The sequence below is a fragment of the Sorghum bicolor genome, chromosome 1 (assembly GCF_000003195.3).
Source record: "Sorghum bicolor cultivar BTx623 chromosome 1, Sorghum_bicolor_NCBIv3, whole genome shotgun sequence".
NCBI classification, from domain to species: Eukaryota; Viridiplantae; Streptophyta; class Magnoliopsida; order Poales; family Poaceae; genus Sorghum; species Sorghum bicolor.
The window spans coordinates 25,504,639-25,526,568 of record NC_012870.2 but is presented as its reverse complement, the minus strand read 5'-3'; the positions used below and the strand labels follow the sequence as shown (position 1 = coordinate 25,526,568).

General features: G+C 43.8%; 1 protein-coding gene across 4 annotated transcripts; it reads right to left on the bottom strand.

The window, feature by feature from the left end:
• LOC8059455 (EKC/KEOPS complex subunit bud32) lies at positions 3,082-8,519 on the bottom strand. Of its 4 annotated transcripts, none has more exons than XM_002464557.2 (7): positions 8,012-8,519; positions 5,935-6,024; positions 5,745-5,858; positions 5,156-5,434; positions 4,880-4,993; positions 3,493-3,565; positions 3,082-3,388 (listed from the first exon to the last, which is right to left on the bottom strand). In XM_002464557.2, exons 2-7 carry the CDS (start codon positions 5,995-5,997, stop codon positions 3,351-3,353), a joined length of 681 nt encoding a protein of 226 aa, XP_002464602.1. In that variant the 5' UTR covers positions 5,998-6,024; positions 8,012-8,519; the 3' UTR covers positions 3,082-3,350. The 4 variants fall into 4 exon arrangements, with proteins under 4 accessions (XP_002464602.1, XP_021306843.1, XP_021306840.1 ...); XM_021451168.1 differs by lacking the exon at positions 8,012-8,519 and adding an exon at positions 6,482-8,002; XM_021451165.1 differs by lacking the exon at positions 8,012-8,519 and adding an exon at positions 6,425-6,563.

Here is a 21,930-nt window from a genome sequence, read left to right as displayed (position 1 = left end):
GATGGGGAATCTGAAAAATTTTACAGAACTTTTTGGGAACTAAACAAGGCGTTGGTCATGGTATATATGTTGAATACTTTCTCCAACACTTCACCAATATAGCAACCCTTATCTCGTAACTAGGGGCGGATCCAAAAGAGGGGCTGGGTGGGCTGCAGCCCCCTCTATGAACATGATTTGTCCATTAATTAATACTGATTAGCCTAAATCACCAGTAATCTCTAGCTTAAGCTCTAAATCTTCACTATTTAGACCCCCCCCCCCTTGATCTCATCCTAGATCCGCCCCTGCTCGTAACCTGTCATATTGGGGGATTGGGATGAGGTAATGTTATTCCTCGTGCAGTTTTTTCAATAGCTATCTTGTTTTTGCCCCCTAGAAAAAACACCTCATCTCCCGTCAAATAAAGAGGTTGCATGCATCTCCCCTAATTATACTGGTCTCACAATAACTACCTCCTTTTCTTACTCTTATGCATTTGTGAGTCATGGCCGCTGCTGACATCCAAAACTCCGTCCACACCACTACGAATGCCACACCAACGTCACCATGATGAGGAGGGCCTCAGCGTTGTCTTCAGCACGCTAGCTCTATGCTAGCCTCCATGAGATTATCCACAACACGGCACAGGAGATCCACCATGGCTGAGAGCAACGATGGGGTGGGTGATATAGTAGGTAGGTGGCGTTGGATGCCATGGCAACGATGGCCATGTGGATGAGCTTGCGGTCGACAGCCATGATGGAGGAGGTCTAGAGAAGGGGCGCCAGCCATATGGCTGGCGTCTGAAGAGGTGGAGAGAAGAAAGAGAGCACCATGGTGGCCAAGTCACAGAGGGCGTGACATGGGGCAGGGTAAGATGCCCTGCTAGAGAGAGAAGAGAGAAAGAGAAAAAAATAATCTGATATGTGGATCCCATATATTGGGTGGAGATTATTGGTAATTTATTGAAGCATCACCTTTAATAATTTGAAAAAAGAAAATAGTATTGATGACCACAAATACACTCTATTGTGAATGAAGTACCGGTGAGTCACTAGAGAAACGATGGTAAGAGTAGTTTTCCATTTCGTAGTTAGACACAAACTAAGGCCTTGTTTAGTTTGTGAAAATTTTTGGCTTTAGCTACTATAGCACTTTCGTTTGTATTTAATAACTATTGTTCAATTATAAACTAACTAGACTCAATGACTATATTTAGTTATCTATGTATACGTCTAAAAATTCGATATGATGGAAAATCTTGAAATTTTTTTGAATTTTAAGATACTATACACAAGCCCTAAATGGAGCGCGTGCCAACTCGTGGTACGTCGCGCGCGCGTGTGTGTGTTTAAGCGGGCCCGTCTGTTGGCTGCGAAATGCATGCATGTTTATGTTTTGTCCATGTGCTAGCGGTAGCACTGAGGACGAAGAAGCTACGGAGTAGCAGGCATATGTCGTTGTCGACTCATGGTCTGACTAGCTGCGACCCTCTACTCTTCGTCTCCTCCTCTACGGCCTTCTTTAGTTGACCCTGAAAACCAAAAAGTTTTCAAGATTCTCCGTCACATCGAATCTTATAGCACATGCATGAAACATTAAATATAGATAAAAATAAAAACTAATTACACAGTTTAGCTGTAAATCACGAGACGAATCTTTTGATCCTAGTTAGTCTATGATTGGATAATATTTGTCACAAACAAACGAAAGTGCTACAGTACCAAAAAGTTTTCACTTTTCAGAACTAAACAAGGCCTACATCTCGGCCATGTTTCATTTTTTTTTTTCAAAATAGACACTGTAACACTTTTGTTTGTATTTGACAAATATTATCTAATTATGAATTAACTAGGCTTAAAAGATTCATCTCGTAAATTACAAACAAACTGTACAATTAGTTATTATTTACATCTATATTTAATACTTAATGCATGCGCCGTAAGATTTGATGTGACGAAGAATCTGAAATTTTTTATAAAATCTTTTGTAACTAAGCAAGGTAGCCTCTAGGCTCGTCACTGCCGTCAGACCGGGACCGGATCGCGGAAGCGGCCAGCTGCAGATGAAGAGCGATCGAGCGAGAGTACGGGCTGTTGAGCCCCAAACATTTATTTTTAAATAATAAAACTGTTTTTTTTTTCTCTTCTCACAAGAAATGAGTTAAAATGAAGCTAAAAAAAGTAGCTTATTGCAACTCTTTTTCATTTCTCTTCATCTATGCATAAAGTAGTTGGTGAAACTATTTTACCAAACACTTATTCTAAAATAGTTCAACTTCACCTATAAAATTGCTCATAGAGCTATTTCTAAAAAAAAAATAGCTTTACTAATAAAATCGAGCCATGTCAAACAAGCCCCGCTAGTATCAGTGGTAGCGAACGATGGATCGGATCGGTCACCCTGCATGCCCATTGCCCACTGATACGTACGTAGTGCTGATGATGACTGCAACTGACGACGATCCGGCTAGCTATAGGGCCCCGCTCTTGTGCTTTACCTTTCCTTTCCTTTCCTTTCCTTGTGATATCGCCATGCAGCCTTCTTCTTCCTTCTCTTCTTCAACCTCGGCGGCACACCGCCTTTCCTTTCCTTTCCTTTGCCTTGCATTCCATTCCCTGCTGTCTTTTGTCGCACATGCATGATACTAGTCCGCCAGTGTGCATGCCGGATATGGTTGCCATGCAATATGCATGGACCACCACCAGCAGCAGCCTCAGCCTTCCTTGCTTACACTCGCAGCAGCGACTAGGCCCGGCCCGGCCTGGCCCCCACACGTCCATCTGTACGCCTTCCAGCTGGGGCCTTTGGTTCCTTTCGGCCGCGGAGACATTATGATCGTGATCGGGAGGCACGAGGCAGCCAGCACCATCAGCAGCACGCAATCATCGCATCATGCTTGCTACTAATGGAAAGCCTACCCTACGACACATGCCCTCACAAACGAGTGAGGAGGGGGCGCATTTCCAACTTCCCCGTCCGATAAAGGAAATACCCACCACCAATGACTGTCACATTCGGCCCACCCTTGCCCACAGCACTAGCAACACAACACATTTGCCGTGATCAAATCAATTGAGGGCCCAAACAGTAACAGGCTAACCATACCCCAACCAACCAGCACGTCTCCCAGTTATTATTTTGCACAAGAAATAAATAAAGAACTTCTACCACTTCTCTTGACCAAATGCTGGTGGGTGGTGGGCAACGTAATTCCAAATTTCCATCCACAAACGTTACAGCAGCCAAAGCCACTCACCCACTACAAAAATACAGCAAGCAACCCAATGGTGGTGCAATACTCCGTTCACTTCGTCTTTCTAAATTCTAATAATGACATCCAGCCATTCCATGCCACAGATTTTACTTCATCCGACCATGGTGCGCTTCCTGCCCCGTTGCCTCACTGTAAAAAGTTTTCGATTCCACAGAGTAGATAACAAGGTCATTTACTCACGTCAGCACAGCTACATACATACGACAGCAACAAAGGCCAGGACCGCACCGTACCTTGAGCCAGCTTGTTCTGGGTGGAGCACCACTGCTTCGAAGCCTTTCTGTACGCCGCCAGGATTTTCTCCATCTGGTTCATCATCAAAATCAGTGATGTTACCCACAGAAGTCTGCTAAGGCATGATTAACACAACACAACACAACAAACCAGCATAGAAACCATAGGAAACAAGATGCCACGAACAAAAGGAAAAAAAATCATAAATCCTCATGGCAAAACTGGACTAATTTGTGATGTATAGTCGAAAATGTTTGTGCAGATCAGTCAGACCCAAGTGCATAATGAAACCAAACATTGACCACAAATTTCAATGATTGATCAATCCAATATTGTGGGCTGCTTAGGTAACCTTAACCCGTACACGCCATTGGCCTCCCCAAAATAAAGTTACGGAATAATTTCCCTAGGCCATAGCTAGTACTATAAAAGAACCAATGTAGCATATATCATCACACTATAAAAGAGCGAGTTTTTTTAGGGGACCTCCGTCATACGTGATCTTACATCTTACATGTATATAAGATGTAAACGTGTATAACTCAATCTCACGTCATATACGTACAGTTCTAAACGGACTCTATGATCTTGCAAAATTTGAATATGAATCCTAATGTGACACGGCTCTTTATAACAAATATAAAACAAAACGAGGAGAGGCAACCAACGAGACAAAACAAAAAATCAAGCACGTATTCGTTTAGGGTCTACATGACCAGGTCGATTCTTTGACTCCAATATAAAATACATCAACAAAAAAACATATCATCAGGGGAAGCATATCTTCCAGGAGGGAACTGCTAAAACAATGGAAGAAAAAGAAACTTCTACGATGCTAAGTGAATTTTGAAAAGATAAACTCTTCAATTTTCAATGTATTGTAATATGCTATACATAAGTTATTACTCATGAAAAATATTATTCTTATTACAGGAATACATATTTTCTTACATGAATACCTATTTTCCTTTCATATTTTATTTTGCTTGGAAGTAAAATCTGACTCTTAGACTTCTTATTGCGTGCAAACAAATAGAGAAAAGAAAAAAACAAAATAAAGAGAAAAGAAGAAAAAATATCAGGATGGATACAGTACCATGACTTAATGAACAAAAAACCAAAGTGAAAAAATAGAATAGGTATTTTGTGTTCATATCCCTAGAAAATAAAATTGAATTGTCCGACATAAAATAAAGAAAGATGTTAGGCTCACTCTAAGATGAAAAGGTTTTTAAATTGTTAAACTAGAAATATACCTTTATTAAATATTGACAATACAATTAATATTTTCACTGCATTTAAAATAGATTCTAAAGACACGCACGTGCATATTTGCTAGTAATCAGAAAAAAGCAACTTGAATATCAATTCATGCAGTCTCCTCACCACATCACCACAGGACGAATGCATGGAAATCAAAGCTCTCTCTAGCACATATAGGTCCACTGCTTTGTCCTCAGGAATTGTTGATGTGAAACTCAGACCAAAATCAATAAGAACCTGCCAAGATTAACATATAGAAGTTGCAATAAATCAAAAGCCATGATCCAACTCTGCCGGGTCGAGTGCTGCTGATCCTGATTATCACAAACTTGACTTAATAGCACAATAAAGTGAATACATTAAACAGAAGGTGTTGACGAAAAGGGTATTTGTACCCACCAATTGATAGTTACTGTTCTTAATTATCATGTTTGATGTGGTCAAATCACCATGAACAAGGCCTCCATCATGTAGTTTGCCGACGGCATTTCCTATCTGTGTGGCAATATCATTCAGGCGTTCCTCATTAACCCCATCTGAACCAAACCCAAGAAGTATATCCTTGACAGACAAGCCATCCACATACTCAAAGGTCAAAGTATGCAGAAGCGGATCCACAGCATAAAGTACTGGGGTAGGAACACCAAGCTTTCTTGCTTTTGTGATGCACCGAGCTTCCTGCACATGGAAAAGACCATACTAATATACTATACTATATTAAGCTAAATCTTGGTAAAATCAATTGTTATGTACAACTGTTTAACTCATCATAACTACAACAATAAATTATACCTTTGGCACAAATTGAACTCTTTGTTTTGTACATATACATAAATAAACAAGGAAAAAACAGGTAATCATCCCAAGATTGACATTTCCCATACAAACAAAAGTAGATTCTTTTTTTACACACGGAGAAAAGAAAATCTGATAATAACATGTTGTTATGTTAAAAAAAATTAAAAAAATGTTGGTTAGAGAGACTAACAGCATTTAAGCGCTTTAGAGTCAACTTCGAGTCCAACAATGGATGTCGGTACTTTTTTGAAAACCGCTCTTTGATTACACATTTTCGTCCCACAAATGTCGAAGCAAATACCCTCTGCAGAGAAGCAAAGAAACCATTTAGAAAGCAAGCAAAAGGACAAGCAGCAACTACATATTGACTATTCGCTCACCCCTTCTGCCCCCTGCTTCAGCAGTACGCCAAAATCTTGTTCTTGCTCCTGAGACGTATCCATGAAGCCTAATAACCACTTGAAACAAAGCTGCGATGGATGAAGTAAAAAAAAAAGAAAAATTAAAGAATGCCAAATAGTAAAAAGGGAACAGCAAATGTAATAGACAAACTGAAATCATGAGAACCAGCTGTTCTGCCAGATTACCAGTCATTTCAAACTAATGTTTTAGGAGAGCTGTTTCAAAACTATCAAAAATTGCTAGGCTACAGGTTCCATGCCTTTTACCATAGCTGCTAGTCCTGGGATGGTTTTAATATTTGAACTAGCACAGTTCACCTTCACAAAATTCCAAGAGTAATAAATTGCTCAAGATGGGTTTTTTTTTTTGATAAAGATATGGTTTAAACATTTGAACTAGCACGGGTCATCATCACAAAATTCCAATAGTAGTAAGAAGATTTGCTCAAGCTAACAAATTCATTAGTACCTACACTCCCTACTTCTTCCTCGAGGCTGCAATAGCAATGTTCTTTTTGGCTCCAACAGCAGTAACCTTCTTTTTTCGGGCCAAACGCTTATAGTTTTGAGGGCTTAATCTTTGTGCTGGACAAACTGGTCTGAATACCTCTGTCTTCAAGGGATCCAGCAGATCTTGTGAGCATCCTAATACAAGACCACTCTTTGTAGCCTCATCCCACAGCTCTCTTCCAATTTCAAATCTACCAATCCTACAAAGCTTTTCTATAAGCAGGTCATATATACGAGCATCCACTAATTCACACCTCTTCATAAGCTTGAACATATCAAGAGCATGGTCGACTTCCTCTGTTCCACAAAGGACACCTATAAGACCATGGAAAAACTTAGCAGCCGGAAGCACTCCACTTTCAAGCATGGCATCTACAAGCCTCTTCCCTCTAACAATTCTCCCTGTTAAATAAAGGACCCTAACCACAAGATAGTAGCTAACCCAATCAGGGGAGCACCCTGCTTTTCCTTCTGTCATCAAGTACAAGATTCTATAAGCTTCTTTCACTCGTCTTGCTCGGCCTAAACATGAAAGTAATATGTTGAAGCTAGAAGCAGCCAGGGGAACACCACAGGACCTCATCTCTGTTAATATATCCATGGCCTCTGGAACAAGGGCAGAGGGATTGAACTTAAGGTTTCTGTGGCACACGCAATGGAGAAAATCATGGAACGATGGCAAGCCCAACGGAACGCCTGAAGACTTCATTTCATTGAGGACTTTCCGAGCCTCCTTAGCGTTCCCGTGAACGCACCAACCATGGAGGAGGCTCCGTTCAACGATGCTAACCATGGGCTCTGCCGAGAGCTCGCTCTTATGGTGCCACACAACACCCTGTGCCTCGCGAGCATGGCCCCTCTTACACAATGCCTCGACCATGACAAGGCTGCTGGACCATACGCCATCACCTCCAACACTGGCCCCGCGCTCAGGCAGCAATCTCTGCTGCTCCAAGCCTCTAAACAGGCGAACAGCCTCATCCTCCCTCCCCGCCTTGACAAGTGCATCGACCACGGTGGAAAATGTCTCGGGAGCCATCCTCCGCCAGTCCTTCTCAGCATCAGTAATGGCGATTCTCATCGCAGTAAGGTCCCCAGCCCGCGCAAGCGCCCCAATCGCCCTGTCGAGCGCCTCCTCCCCCAATGCCCCGGGGTGCTTGGACCGGCACCACGCCAAAAAGCGCAGCAACCTCCTGCCGGAGCGTCCGCCCGTCTCGCCGCACAAGTCGATCACACGCCCCACCAGGTGGGGCGAGACGGCCACGCCCAGCCGGTCCAGCCTGCTCCCCACCTCGTCGAGGCTCCCGGAGCCGAAGCACACGACGTCTCGCACTGCGGCCTCCATCTCGCCGTCCTGCGGCGCGCCGGAGCACAGAGCGCGGCCAATTGGGCGGCGGCACGGAGGAAGGGCGCCTCGAGTAAGGCCCGCCGTGAACCTCCACGACGCCAATCTGTTCATGGGCTCTTCTAGTGCACGAAACCAGCCGTTGGCTAGAACTGGAGCAGAGAAGCGGGGGAGCGGTGGCGGGTCGGGAGTGAAACTGACCTTCGGGAGGCTGCTGCTGCTGCTGGTAGATGCGCCAGGTCAGGCTTGCGCGGCAGGCCGCGCCTCGGTATCGCTCCAGGCGGCGGGGACGGGGATGGAGGCGTTGTGGTTGCGTTTGCGGTTGCGGTTGCGGCGGAGTTGGCAGCAGGGGAACGGGAACGTGGGTGCGTTCCACGTACCGGGAACCTCGTTCCGAATCGCGGAACGGGAACACGGCGGGATGCCGGATCCGGGCGGTGCGCCTGAGAGGAGGCCGGGACGGGGAGCGAGGCACCAGGGAAGAACCGAAGAAGCCGGGACAGAGAGCGAAGCGTCGGGGAAGAACCTCCGTCTCCGTGCCCTTCTCTTTCAGTGCCGGCGCGCGCGAGAGAAGCGGGGAGGAGGCCGGCGCGCGCAAGAGAAGCGGGGGAGGAGGCCGGCGCCGGTCCGGTGGAGATGAAGAGGAGCGATGCGCCGTGCCGTGTGTGGATGGTGGCGACCGGCAATGGAATCCTCGACGCTGGAATGGGCTTTAGGGTTTAACTGATGGACGGCCCAATAAAACAAAAAGGACGACAGAAAAAATGGACAAACTGGCCAAGAAAGCAGAAATGAAAATCTGCCGCAAGATAAATAGAAATTCCGCAAAAAAAAAAGCAGACCAATAGCTAATTTGTTACAAACTGAGTAGGCTACGGGTTGGATTGGTGAAACCTGCTCACCGAGATATAAATACTTATTTTTCTATATTTATTTTAAGATTTTATGGTATTTTTCACGGTAGACATGTTACGATATTGTAGTCACATAAATAGACCTAAGCATTCGGTTTTGGTTCTAAGCAAACCAATTTGAACTTTTGCAGAAATTCACTGAAATTTGGCTTATGTTACTACTACTTATGCTAATTTGTTGTGAGAGAAAAATATTTTTTATTTGCTAAAAAGTACTGCTAGAGTGGTGTTAAAGAACAATATAAAACTATAAAACTTCACCAGTACTTTTCAGTGAACAAAACCAAATGTAGTCTTACAAAATACAAATAAGTGAAGTACAATTCATATAATCGGTTCTTTAGTTAATGACTTGCAATGTGGAGGTTTAGGAGTACAGTTGTAACCTTTTCATCATGTTGATTACGCTAGGACCTGAACTGGACTACAGCAACTCTATTCTTGCCATCACACAACAAAGATGAAGACCACATCATCAATCATGTTTGGTAGTATTTAATTGGTAGGATTAAAAGACATGGGATGGGGACGAACCTCTTTTTGGAAGATGTTGAGATCAAAGACACGCAGAGGCCAGTCATCTCACCTATAGTATATTCCCTAAAAGAATGGAACTTGATCGTTCCTAAAGTTGTATTGACTTTCTAGTCCCAACTTAAACAAGTGCTTCTCGTGTGAGTGTAGGGAAAGATGAACAACGCTGGTGACCTTTGGCTTGGCTGCGGGGCGCGCACTTGTGGACTGCCAGCATCGGTTGCAGCCGAGTACTAGCAGTGAGGCTTGACCTACAGTCCGTGGGTAGAGTCATGGGGTTGAATGACCGATTTGGGTTTTGGTAATTGAATGAAAATATTTGTGGATTAATATGCTTTATAGAAGATGAATGATGATGCTTAGTCAAGTAAGGTTGAGCTACATGAAGTAGAGATGGCAAGGACCATTGTAAGGATCTTGAGTTAACTAGATGGAGGTGAATAACCTAATTCAAATTTGCTTCAAAGCAAATTACTAGGCAAAACTTGTTAGATAAAAAGGTTACCATAATAACCATTATTCAAAGCACGAGCTAACAAGTGTAAAAAGACTTGAGAAAATTGGTTCCTTGGCCCTAAAAAAGACCAGCTTACTTTCTCGGCCTATTTCTATTGAACTTAGTTATTTGGCCCTGAATCAAAATTTGTTTAGTTCCTTAGCCCTCCCATCCAATCTGTTCACCTCTACCATCAACAAGCACAGGGATCCTATATGAAAAGACCAAAATATCCTTGTACCCCTTCATCACCCACCACAGCCGTGTGACTTCTCCTTCCTTGTATCCTTCGTCGAAGCACAGTTGGAGGCGTCGCTAGTTTGGGTGTCTTCCACCTAAACCCTAGAATTGGCGCTGGAGATGAATGGCTTTGACAAGCTTCCACCGGCGGATCCACCTAGGCTGGCACAAAATCTACCTCGTTTGTAGCATAACAAGGCAGCCCGACTAGTGTTGGGGTTGTTCGCCCCTCGTGCGAGGCAGGGCGTCACAGGCCTGTGCACCAGTCGTGTGACCTAGGGTGCCACAGGGTAGGCCGCTGGCTGCATGAATAAGGGTGCCATAGGCCTAGAAGTGTGGGGGTATAAACCCCTATACCCTCATGGGCCTATATGGGCCGCACCATCAGAGGTGGCTCGGCCCACAGGATGAAGACGTGCGGCGCACGACTAGTCGGCGTGCACCGCAAGGCTACAAGATATTGTACCAAATAGGATACTTTGCTTGTAACTCTGTTCCTTCAGGATATATAAGGAGGGGCAGGGGTCCCCTAGAGGACAGATCATACACATCACATCATATTCTCTCAACACAAATCAATACAACCAGACGCAGGACGTAGGTATTACGCCAACTCGGCGGCCGAACCTGGATAAAAAGCTTGTCCGTGTCTTGCGTCACCATCGAGTTCGTAGTTTGCGCACCGTCTACCGATAAACTACTATCGTGGGTATACCCCAAGGTAGACTGCCGACTAGCTTTCGTCGACAGTGGCGCGCCAGGTATGGGGTGTGCGTACAGCTCTCCCGACGAACAAGATGGTCATCATCCCCGACTTCGTGGTCATGGCGGGCGACTTCACGTTCACCGTCAGCTTCAACAGCTTCACCGCCACGACCACGGAGGAGGTGTAGATCCGATCTGCGCCAACCACTTCTTCATCGATGTCGGCGGCGGCTTCAACCACGCTGGCTATGACTCCGACTACTCCAACAACGTCTCCGACCACGCCGACGATGCGTCACCTGCTTCCCTACTACAAAGAGAGGCAGATCGACGACATCGACCTGCTCGGGCTAACGACCAAGTTGTTTGGCCTACTTGCTCTGACCACCAGTCGCAATAATAATCGCCGCGAAGAACGGCGCTACGACAACCGCGACCACCGTCATAACAGCAAGTCAAAAAGCTCGAGGGCCAGACAATTCTGTCACCACCGACCAGACTTTCATCCAAAGATAAGTATACTTCTAATATTTTATTTATTTTTGGCATAATATTTTTTATCCTTCAAAACAACTTTTTGGTTAGCCGACTAGTTTTTTCTCCTACACGAGCTTTCCAGAGCCGGTACTGTCTCCGACTCCTCCCTACACGTGCATGAGATCCGCCCTCTGCGTTCCGGGTGGTCGGCAGTAGCTCTCTGGCGAGGCTGGCAATCCCACGCGTGTCTAGGTTCCGCACCTCATGCTGATTGTTGGCTAGACCAGAGCTGGTACAAGCTCTAGGATGAATTAACTACTCGTGCTAATTTTATAACAAAAAATCTAAAACTTATCTTAGTACTAATTTTCTATCTAAAGGTTATTTATACATCATGTACTACCAATTCTTTATATTTATTTTTCAGGAGTTTGGCCCAGTCGACAAGCTACGCTCGGAGACTCGTCGACTATTCCCTACGCTGTGCCCGGGGACTGCTCCGACCACCGAGCACGTTTACGTTCCCAACCACGCTCGAGGACTTGTCGACTACTCTCTATGCTGTGCTCGAAGACTGTGCCGGCCACCGAGCACGTTTACGTTCCCAACCACGCACGGGGACTTGTCCACCGGTCCCTACGCCGTGCTCGGGGACTGTGCCGACCACCGAGCACTATACGCTCGGGGACTGTTCGACCAGCTCACCAATTTGAGAGTTTTGGGACTGTACCGACCACCGAGCACTATACGCTCGGGGACTGGTCGACCAGCCCACCAATTTGAGAATTCGGGGACTGTACCGACCACCAAGCGTTATATGCTCGGGGACTGGTCGATTAGTCTATTCAATTGCAGACGGACTGGTAAATTCAACTTTTTAGACCTTGCTACAAGGCTCATACTTCGCCTTCCAGCAAGCTCGGGGACTATATCGGTACGATGCATCTGGCGATGCATCTCAGTTTCAGAATTTCTTTGAGAACTTTTCTTTTGACCCTGGCACCACGTGCCTACGTCACCTACTACCAGGCTCGGGGACTAAGTGGGCACACTTCACCTTGCGATGAATATGCTTGCTTTTTGAAAGACTATACTTTTCAGAAAAGTAAAGTGGGCACACTTCACCAGGAAAGAAATCTTTTTTGATTAAGAGCACCATGCATTCTTCGAACAACCTGTTTCTTCGATGTCAATGTTGATCAACTGTCTTTTGAGTTGGTCAAAATACCGTTGCAACTGTTTGGGCGACTTTCCTACTTATTGAAGACGTCAAGCCTCACTGATCGAAGAAGCTCAAGACGGCGTGCTACATCACAATACATGGTGCTCGGGGACTAGCTGTGGGGGTATAAACCCCTATACCCTCATGGGCCTATATGGGCCGCACCATCAGAGGTGGCTCGGCCCACAGGATGAAGACGTGCGGCGCACGACTAGTCGGCGTGCACCGCAAGGCTACAAGATATTGTACCAAATAGGATACTTTGCTTGTAACTCTGTTCCTTCAGGATATATAAGGAGGGGCAGGGGTCCCCTAGAGGACAGATCATACACATCACATCATATTCTCTCAACACAAATCAATACAACCAGACGCAGGACGTAGGTATTACGCCAACTCGGCGGCCGAACCTGGATAAAAAGCTTGTCCGTGTCTTGCGTCACCATCGAGTTCGTAGTTTGCGCACCGTCTACCGATAAACTACTACCGTGGGTATACCCCAAGGTAGACTGCCGACTAGCTTTCGTCGACAAGAAGAGGGCGCTGCAAGGATGGCCACCGTCTGCTCTAGCCTGGCTGACCACGCGAGGCAAGGCATCATTGGGAAGGCTAAGGAGGCTGATGCAAGGCTAGCTTAGCAGAGCGTCGTGAACTATGGCTTCTTAGAGGGTGATTCTAGCATTGTCGTTTTCCTTTGCATCACCTATAAAATTGTATGCTTATGAACATGGTGGATTTCTTATTTTAACAGGTTTGATTCTAGTTTCAAGTTAGAAATAAATTGTTGGGCAACAATAGGACTCATAGAAAGGATGTTAAATGTTTTAGCTTTGAGATGGTTGTGGATTCAGATAGAATAAATTACAAGAATTTGGTAGAATCAGATGGTTGAGGACTTGCACCTATAGGAAATGGCAGGTTTCTATGATACCTTGAAAGCATGCACTAGCATTTATCGCATTGCTTAGTGATGCACCAATTGAGCAATATATTGACTTATATTATTTAGTTGATAAATTTAGAGTTACATACAAACAACTTATTCCTGCTATCCCCGACGAATCATAATGGCCTAAATCTACCCATGGATTTTTTTCATGCATCCACCTTTATTGAAACCAGTAGTTGGTAGGCCTAAAGCTGAAAGGCATAAACGTAATGGTGACAAGAAGAAAAAAAAGAAAGGGTGACACAAGTGCCCTATTTGTGGAGACTATGGATATCATTGGCATAACAGCAAGAGGGACAGACCAGAGGACATTGAATCTATGAAAGCAGTCAAGTGATAATGTGTCTACTCTTACTTTCATTTATGCTTTTCCTTTCTAAAAATATAGTGATTGGATGGGTTGTTCTAGTAGTGGTTCGCTAAAGAAGAGGGCCAAATCTGCCCACAGTTCTATTGTTCCTTTGGATGACGATGCACCGGCTGCATCCATGTATTTTTCCGCCAAGGTTTATAATTTATTACTTCCTCTAATTATTGTTTCAAACTTGTCATAAATTATAAATGTTGACTTTGCCCCTCTAGTCAAAACTTATAAACAACAACTAGCAAAAAGAGAAATATCGATGATTGTACTCCCGAAGCATCTAGAACGTAATTGACACTAGTGATAAAATTTGTGTTACTATTCTGCCACTTAATTAGGAAACTAAATACATGTTCTCTATCATCATAACCATAGTTTGGTGATTTCAAGTAAGACTAAGGGAAAACAAAATAAATCTAGCTCTGGGCTATCAAAAATGTATTTTTTTCTAAATCTAAATTTTTTTCACTCGACTATTGTATATTAAAATAATAATATTTGCTGCTAAAAATGAACTTTTAAAGGTCAAAAGGTGGCTCAAATTAGCTAGAAGCACTTTCCATCGAGTATCCCTCACACATGGAACAACCTTTGAAGGCTAAGGTTACAAAGAAGGTAAAACCCATAAAGAAGAAGTGGCAAGTACTAAGGATGTTTACACTTCATGAGTGCCACTTGACAGCCCATCCATGAGTACTATAGAAGCAAAAAATACAAGCACTTAGTCGTGCAATGAGTACACAAAGCAAGAGAAGACTTAGCCTTTGATATGCATGTTCTCATGTTTGATGCCATGTACTGTATGCATGCTTGACTTGGTTAATGTGAACTTATTTATGAACTTAGACATCTCTTGTATGTGTGAATCTTGTTCGAGTATGACTTGAACCTATCGTCTTAATGTTTCCATCCATCGGTTTTAAATCATTGTGTACGTGTGCACTTGTAGTGTGGATTTATATGCATTTCAAATGGTCAGTGCGATGTCATGGGCAAATATGGCCTTGTTTAAATGCACCTAAAATTCTAAAACTTTATAAAGTTCTCAATCACATCGAATATTTGGACACATGCATAGAGCATTAAATATAGATAAAAAATAACTAATTACACAGTTTGTTTATAATTTGTGAGACGAATCTTTTGAACATAGTTAGTCCATGGTTGGACAATAATTGTCAAATACAAACGAAAATACTATAGTATCAAACTTCAAAAAAAATTGGCATCTAAACAAGACCTATATATGCAAAATAATAATTTCATGCTTCAGAAGGTATTTTACTTATTTGGGAAGATTAATGATAATATACAACCTGAGATGCATGTACAGCTGTATTGTACATTACAGAAGTGTTTCACTTCACTCTAAGGATAAAAAGGTCATTTCACCTTACTTTTAACACCATCAATTGATGAAACTAATGGAAGGGCCAAATTCCCAAATGAAACTCGATTCAGGGCCAAATAACAAAGTTCAATACAAATAGGGCAAAGAAACTAAGCTCAATTTTTTTAGGGTCAATAAACTAATTTGCTCAAAAGACTTTGGCCTTAAAACTTGGAAGGCATCTATTTTTTAATCTTTTTTAGAAAATGGAAGGCAACCATCTATTGTACTCCCTCCGTATAAAATTTAGATGTCGTTTTAGACAAACTTTGGGTCAAAGATTAGAAATATAAACCATCAATAACTTTTAAATTATTAAGCTTGCAAATGTGAAAATTATATGAATATTTTATCTTAAAAAATACTTTCACAAAATTAATACATATATTATTTTTTAAATTTTTTTATAAAACAAGAAATTAAAGTTGGGTTTTGGAGACCATATCACTGTCCTAAATGATAACAAAGAATTAAACTACGCAAAGTATATGAATAAACAAATAAATTTCACGTGGATCATTTCGACTCTCGCCAGGTTTGGCCTTTTTGATCCACAATATATAACCACTTCATTCAGGAGAGAGTTTATTTTTCTCTTAATAATAAATAAAATAATAAGTAATTCAAGGATCGACGGTGTTTTCAATCTAGGGCCTTGTTTAGTTCACCCTGAAAACCAAAAAGTTTTCAAGATTCTCCGTCACATCGTATCTTGTGGCACATGCATAAAACATTAAATATATACGAAAATAAAAACTAATTAAACAGTTTAGCTGTAAATCACGAGACGAATCTTTTGATCCTAGTTAGTCCATGATTGGATAATATTTGTCACAAACAAACGAAAGTGCTACAGTGCCGAAAACTTTTTACTTTTCGGAACTAAACAAGGCCTAGGTCTTGTTTAGATGTGAAAAAATTTTGGATTTCGCTACTGTAGCACTTTCGTTTGTTTGTGGCAAATATTGTCCAATCATAAGACTAACTAGGGTCAAAAGATTCGTCACCGATTTACAAGCAAAATGTATAATTAGTTTTTGTTTTCGTCTATATTTAGTGCTTCATGCATGTTGCCGCAAGATTCAATATGATGGGGAATGTTGAAAACTTTTTGGATTTTGGTGGGAAGCCCTACTTGTATACGTGTATGATGAGGTAGCACTTGGATCCAAATCCAATTCCTGTGTGGAAGTGAATAATTGGGCGACAATATTCGTTTGACGCACATGAGAGAAGCACGTATAATAAGGACAGACGCAGACACATGGACGCCATGTGAGGTGAGGGTGGCGGGGCACCGGGCACGCACGCGAGTCCAAGCACAAGCTGCTGCTGCTGCTGCTGCTGCTGCTGCTGCTGTGTCTCATGTGCCGCTCGACCGTCCCCCAAACCAAAGGCCCAAAAAGGCAGATAGATAGGCTTCCTGATGCCTTCCTAGCTGTCCGCACACTCACTTGTGGTTCTTTTTTGCTCGACTCTTTTTGGTGTCTCGTGGCCACCCTCCCATCTCCATCAGGAAGATGAAAGAGGTTTTTGTTGGGGGTGTGGTGTGATGTATACTTGTGTGATCGGACGGGAGCCTTTTGAGCATTCATGGAGCTGATGGCACTTGCAGCGAGCGCCATAGAGATCCGATGGAAGCTGCGTGGCCAGCTCTTGCTCCATCTTCCTGTCTCCACTCTCTGAATTGGATCTTGTGACTCATTTCTGGATTGGATGTTATGCTATCTTGATTGGACTCCATTTCTGAATTTTGTGGGAGGAACAGGAACCCAGCCAATTGAACCTGAACTGAACCCCCTGCCTGGTCCGCTGAACCTGAAGAAGCCTTCCTGCGAAAGCAACATCTCCCCGGTTACTTTGTGACGGCCCAATGACTGATGAAAATGGGAGAGTAATATCAGCTGTCTGGTTAAAGTGGCAATCTTTTTTTATCATCTGGGTCAGGCACTCAGGCCAGGCATGCTCTGGTGCAGGCTGCAGGACCATGTGAAGAACAACCACCAGCCAACCATCCCCACATTGATGAATCTCTCTCGCATTTTTTTCCATTTGCATCCATCATTCCTTCCGTGGACAGTTACTCATAGGAGTACAGTACTTCTGAAAGGGGAGGCACGGCGTGGTGCTGCTGGTCCATTGCCATTGGTGACTGATGACTCTTCTTGTGCACTTCCTTGGGGGTGTCATCAGAATTCAGGACAGACAGTGAGCAAGAGCCGCATGATTTCTTGTCTGCCGCAACGTAGGAGTAAACTCGCTCGCGGGTTCATGTGTATCCTTTCGTTTGGCTTATAAGTTTGGGCTTGGTTTAGTTCAGCTCAAAAACTAAAAACTTTTCAAGCGTCGCCTCGAATCTTACGGCGTATGCATGGAGCATTAAATATAGATGAAAACAAAAACTAATTGCACAGTTTGTCTGTAAATCGTGAATGATTTTTTTAAGTCTAGTTACTCTATGATTGGACAATATTTGTCAAATAAAAATGAAAGTGCTACAGTGTTAAAATCTAAAAAAAAATCGGATCAAGGCCTTGGCTGATAAGCTCAAGTAAACAGACGGTCCATATTGGTTACCGCTGCCATGTTTAATTTGGTGTCTTGATGGTATGGTAGCCAGGCAAGTTTCATGAGGATCAGGGCGTCAGACACAGGCAGTTTTTGTGTTGTGGTTTCAGAAACTAGCAATCCTCTCTCTGTCTAGCCAAACTTGACGTGTCTCTAGTAGCGATTGACAAATGATAGAACTAGCTAGCACAAACCTTGACACACGAAACACACTTGTTAGTAATAAACAAAAGAAGAAGAAAAAAAAATACTAGTGCCTGAATGAAACCGGAGCTTTTTACGTACAAGCGGAGAGTCCTAGTCGTATTTGGAGTCTGGTCTGAACTGATCAGGGAGGTTCCGATCCCGTTTCAACTCTGAATTAGCAGAGACAGAGACAGTCTTAATTGAATGTGGCGAAATCGGTTTCCATCCACGCTGTGACTCTGTCAGAGTCAGATTAGCTCGATGACCATACCATACCATACCCGCCGCCACCCCCAATCGATCCGCTGAATTCCTCCATGTGTATTTATATATTTATACAAGAAAAGAAAAAGAAACAAGACAAAACAAGACAAGAAGAAAAAGAAAAATTCCCCAACCACTGATTGACGACACGGACAAAACGCCGGGAATAATCCCTTGTGGTTAGGCTTTGCTGTTGCTGATGAATGGTGATAGGTGCTTCCACCGACGACTGACAGCACCCCATCATCTGACCTGACCAACTACCAAACATTTGCTTTGCTTTGCTTTGCTGCTTCAGTCCGTTTCCCGTTCCACCCCCGAAGTTGAGCAAGACATCCAAGCTATTCTTAATGGAGGGTTAACGCTGATGACTTGTCAGATGAAGCTTTTGACAGCTGCATCTTTTCGTGCTCTGCGAGCGACTGCGAGTCAGGCGGCGTTGGAAGCTGTAGAAATTGAAGCCAAGCATCATAGCATGGCGTCACTGCTCCCTCTGCTGAATGGGCGGGGCCCACGTGACAGCAGGCTGCCGCCGACCGAAACCGAGGGAGGATGATAACGTTGTTTACCCGCCGGTGTGATTAATTAAACATACTCCAGCTTTGTCTCTTGCTTGGAATTTGATGCCAATAATGCTACTAGTTTTTAGTTTCTCTCTTTTGTTATTCTGGTCGATTTTGCATTGGGTGGTTGAGAGCCTCTGTTTTTTGCCGACCCAACCGATTCATCTCTACTGTGGCCACACACACGTTAGGCCAGTCTCAATGTATAGTTTCATGACACAGTTAACAAGACTAGTTAAATTAACTAGGTAACCGAGCCACATGAGTTTCATGGGATGAAACTCCTCTCTCATCTGATGAAACTCCTTCATTTAATGACCCTGCCAAGTCAGCAATTTTGCTTATGTGGCACCATATTTAATATGCATGACACTCTCATAAAACATGCATTGAGACTGGCCTTAGAGGCCAATAACGGCCAGCGCGTACGACCAGCGAATGATGATATGTTGGGAATTTTCTTCAAAGAAATCCTCGCGACCAAGGTACGGTACGTGCCGCATGAATTTCGAAAATGAATTCCGACCGGCTACATTTCAGCATTTTCAAATCGTACGGAAAGCAAAATACTCCCTCCATCTTAAATTTTTAAGTCATTACAAGAATATTGGATAGTCAAAGTATCTCAACTTTAATCAAAATTATAGAGAGAATTACAAAAATTTATAACATCAAATATGTATAATATAAAAGTAAAATTAATAGGCAAAGTTGACACCATAAATATTATTATCTTATCATATAAATTTGGTTAAACTTGAGATAGTTTGACTTTTCAAAATTCTTAGAATGACTTATAATTTGGAATATAGGGAGTAAGAAAAAAAAGGTGGTTGTAAAGTTAGTGAGGCATTGAATTGAAAGCGGTGTTTGTAAATAAAGGAGCAAAGAAAGTGTGGCCGTGTGTCCATTGCGCACGGATCAGCAACGGCTGAAGAGAACGTGCCACTTGTTTATGCAGGCGAGGCGCCAGGCGCTCACACCCACACGTCTACACCACACCACACGTACTACCTAAGGCAGGCTCAGCTCTCACATGGAGGATCATCATCATTCTGCCCTCTCGATCTCCGTAACAGCCAATCAAATAGGAAAAATGATCAGATCAAACAGATCCGTTGGTAACTGTACTCCCGAAACCATTAACAATCCCAACAACGACAGGGACAAGACAAACTGTAGTAGCAGAGGGCAGCCAAGAACCACGGTTTACCTGCCGGATGGACATAATACGGCCTTGTTTAACTCCCACCTTAAAATTTTTTCAACTTATCCGAAATATTTAGACATATATATAGAACATTATATATATATATATATATATATATATATATATATATACTTTTAGGGAGTAAGAAAAATTTACCATATATATATAAATATAAATATATAATTACATAGTTTATATATATTTTACAAGATGAATCTTTTAAGTTTATTTAGTTTATGATTAGACACTAATTATTATAGTTACAAATGTACTAAATACCTAAAAGCTATTGTTTTCATGAACTAAACCAGTCCTACTTATCATTTGCAAAAGGTAGTGGTACCTAATGAGGAGTACAAATAACGGACATGAGCAATAATACTCTATATTGTGGTTGTATGGACATGCATGTGACCACAGGCGTCAGGTTACATGCCTTCCTTGGACTATATGATATTTTTAAATAAAATAATAATATATTCCTCTTTTTGCCTTGCCGAAATAAGAGTCTCTTTGATAGGACACCAGCTCCTCTAGTCCTCTAGCTTCGGTTTTGACTCTGGTGTAGGAGCAGCTTCTCCTAAAGAGTTAAAACTGTTTTTATGGATCGTTTAGCAAAACAACTTCTTCATATAGCCAAATGAGTAAAAATAATACCACTATTTTTTTGGTACCTTGTCTTTGTCCCATACTCCTAGTGCCTATCCCAACTGCACCTCGTTCTTCGCGAGTCGTACGCTTCGCTTGCGTCTAGCCATCCTTGGAGTTCTGGCCCCGCAACTGCACCCCCCCTTACGCCTTGTAACATCCCGGATTTTTTTTACGAAAATCAAAAATACGAGCTTTTTAAAATTTTTCTGGTAATCGTGTGAATCATATAGTTTTTAGGTCTAACTCGATCCTAACCCGCTAACAAATCGTGGCATACATATAGATTTGTTTGTAGGCAAGTGCTTCTATTCGTGAGTCGTCTTGAGTTGGGTCTTGTTTAGGGTTTTGAGTTTCTTTTGAAGTGCACAAATCCGTTGCAAGGTCTTCCCGAATCTCCGTTGAGCCTATCTCAAAAGGCGAAGCGAATCCCTTCTCAACCTTTTTATAGGAGTACGTCTAAAACTCCTTTGGGTCCTTTTTGATCTATTCCCAAAATTCCCTTCTCAAACCTTCTCCCTCTTTGATCTTATCCTAAATCTCCTTTTGAATCTCTCTTGAAATCTTCCGAAATTGTTTCAATACCTAACAGGATAAATCTCAAATCCTTTGTCATATTTGGGAAAACCCTTTTCTATTCTCTTGGGCCAGGATCCCTTTCCCCCTCCTCTTCCTCCAACTCGCCAGCCCAGCTCGTCCTCCTCTTGCCTCGGCCCAAGCGACCCGCGTAGGCCCATTGCCCTCTCTTCAGCCGGCCCAGTGGCGAGCCCCGGCCCAGCTCCCCTCCTGGCCGCGCGACCCAGGCTAGGGCCCAGCCAAGTCGCGCCCCTCCCCTGCCCTAGGAGCGGAGCGCTCCCAAGCAGAAGCCGCCGCCGTCGCCCCGATGGCAAGCCACACGCGCGCCTGCCCTCTCCCCTCGGCGTGCGTGCGCGTGATTCACGCCGCGTGTCCCGCTGTGGACACGGACGCCGAGGATGGACGGCCACCCCAAAACCCTAGGCGCCGTCGCTATAAATAGGAGCCGCGCGCGCCTGCTCCATCCCCAGCCGCCGCCATCTCCTTCAGCCGCTCGCCATCGCCATCGCCGGGGCTTCACCACCGGCCTCGCCATGCTGCTGCCTTGTCGAGCCGGCCATGGAGAGCCACGGCGCCGTCCTCGCACTGGGGCTCCCAACCGTGTCCACGACGGTGTCGGCCGCGCCCCCTTCCTCTGCGTCGACCGCGACCACGACGACGTGCCCAGGCCGCCTCGACGACGCCGTGCTCGTGCCTCGTCACCCTCCGCGTCGCCCTCGCCCTAGAGCTCTGCCTCGCCACCAAGCCGACCGCGGGCAGCAGCAGGCCATGCCCGTGACGTGGACCTCGCCGTGGCCGCGTCGCGGCCAGCCGT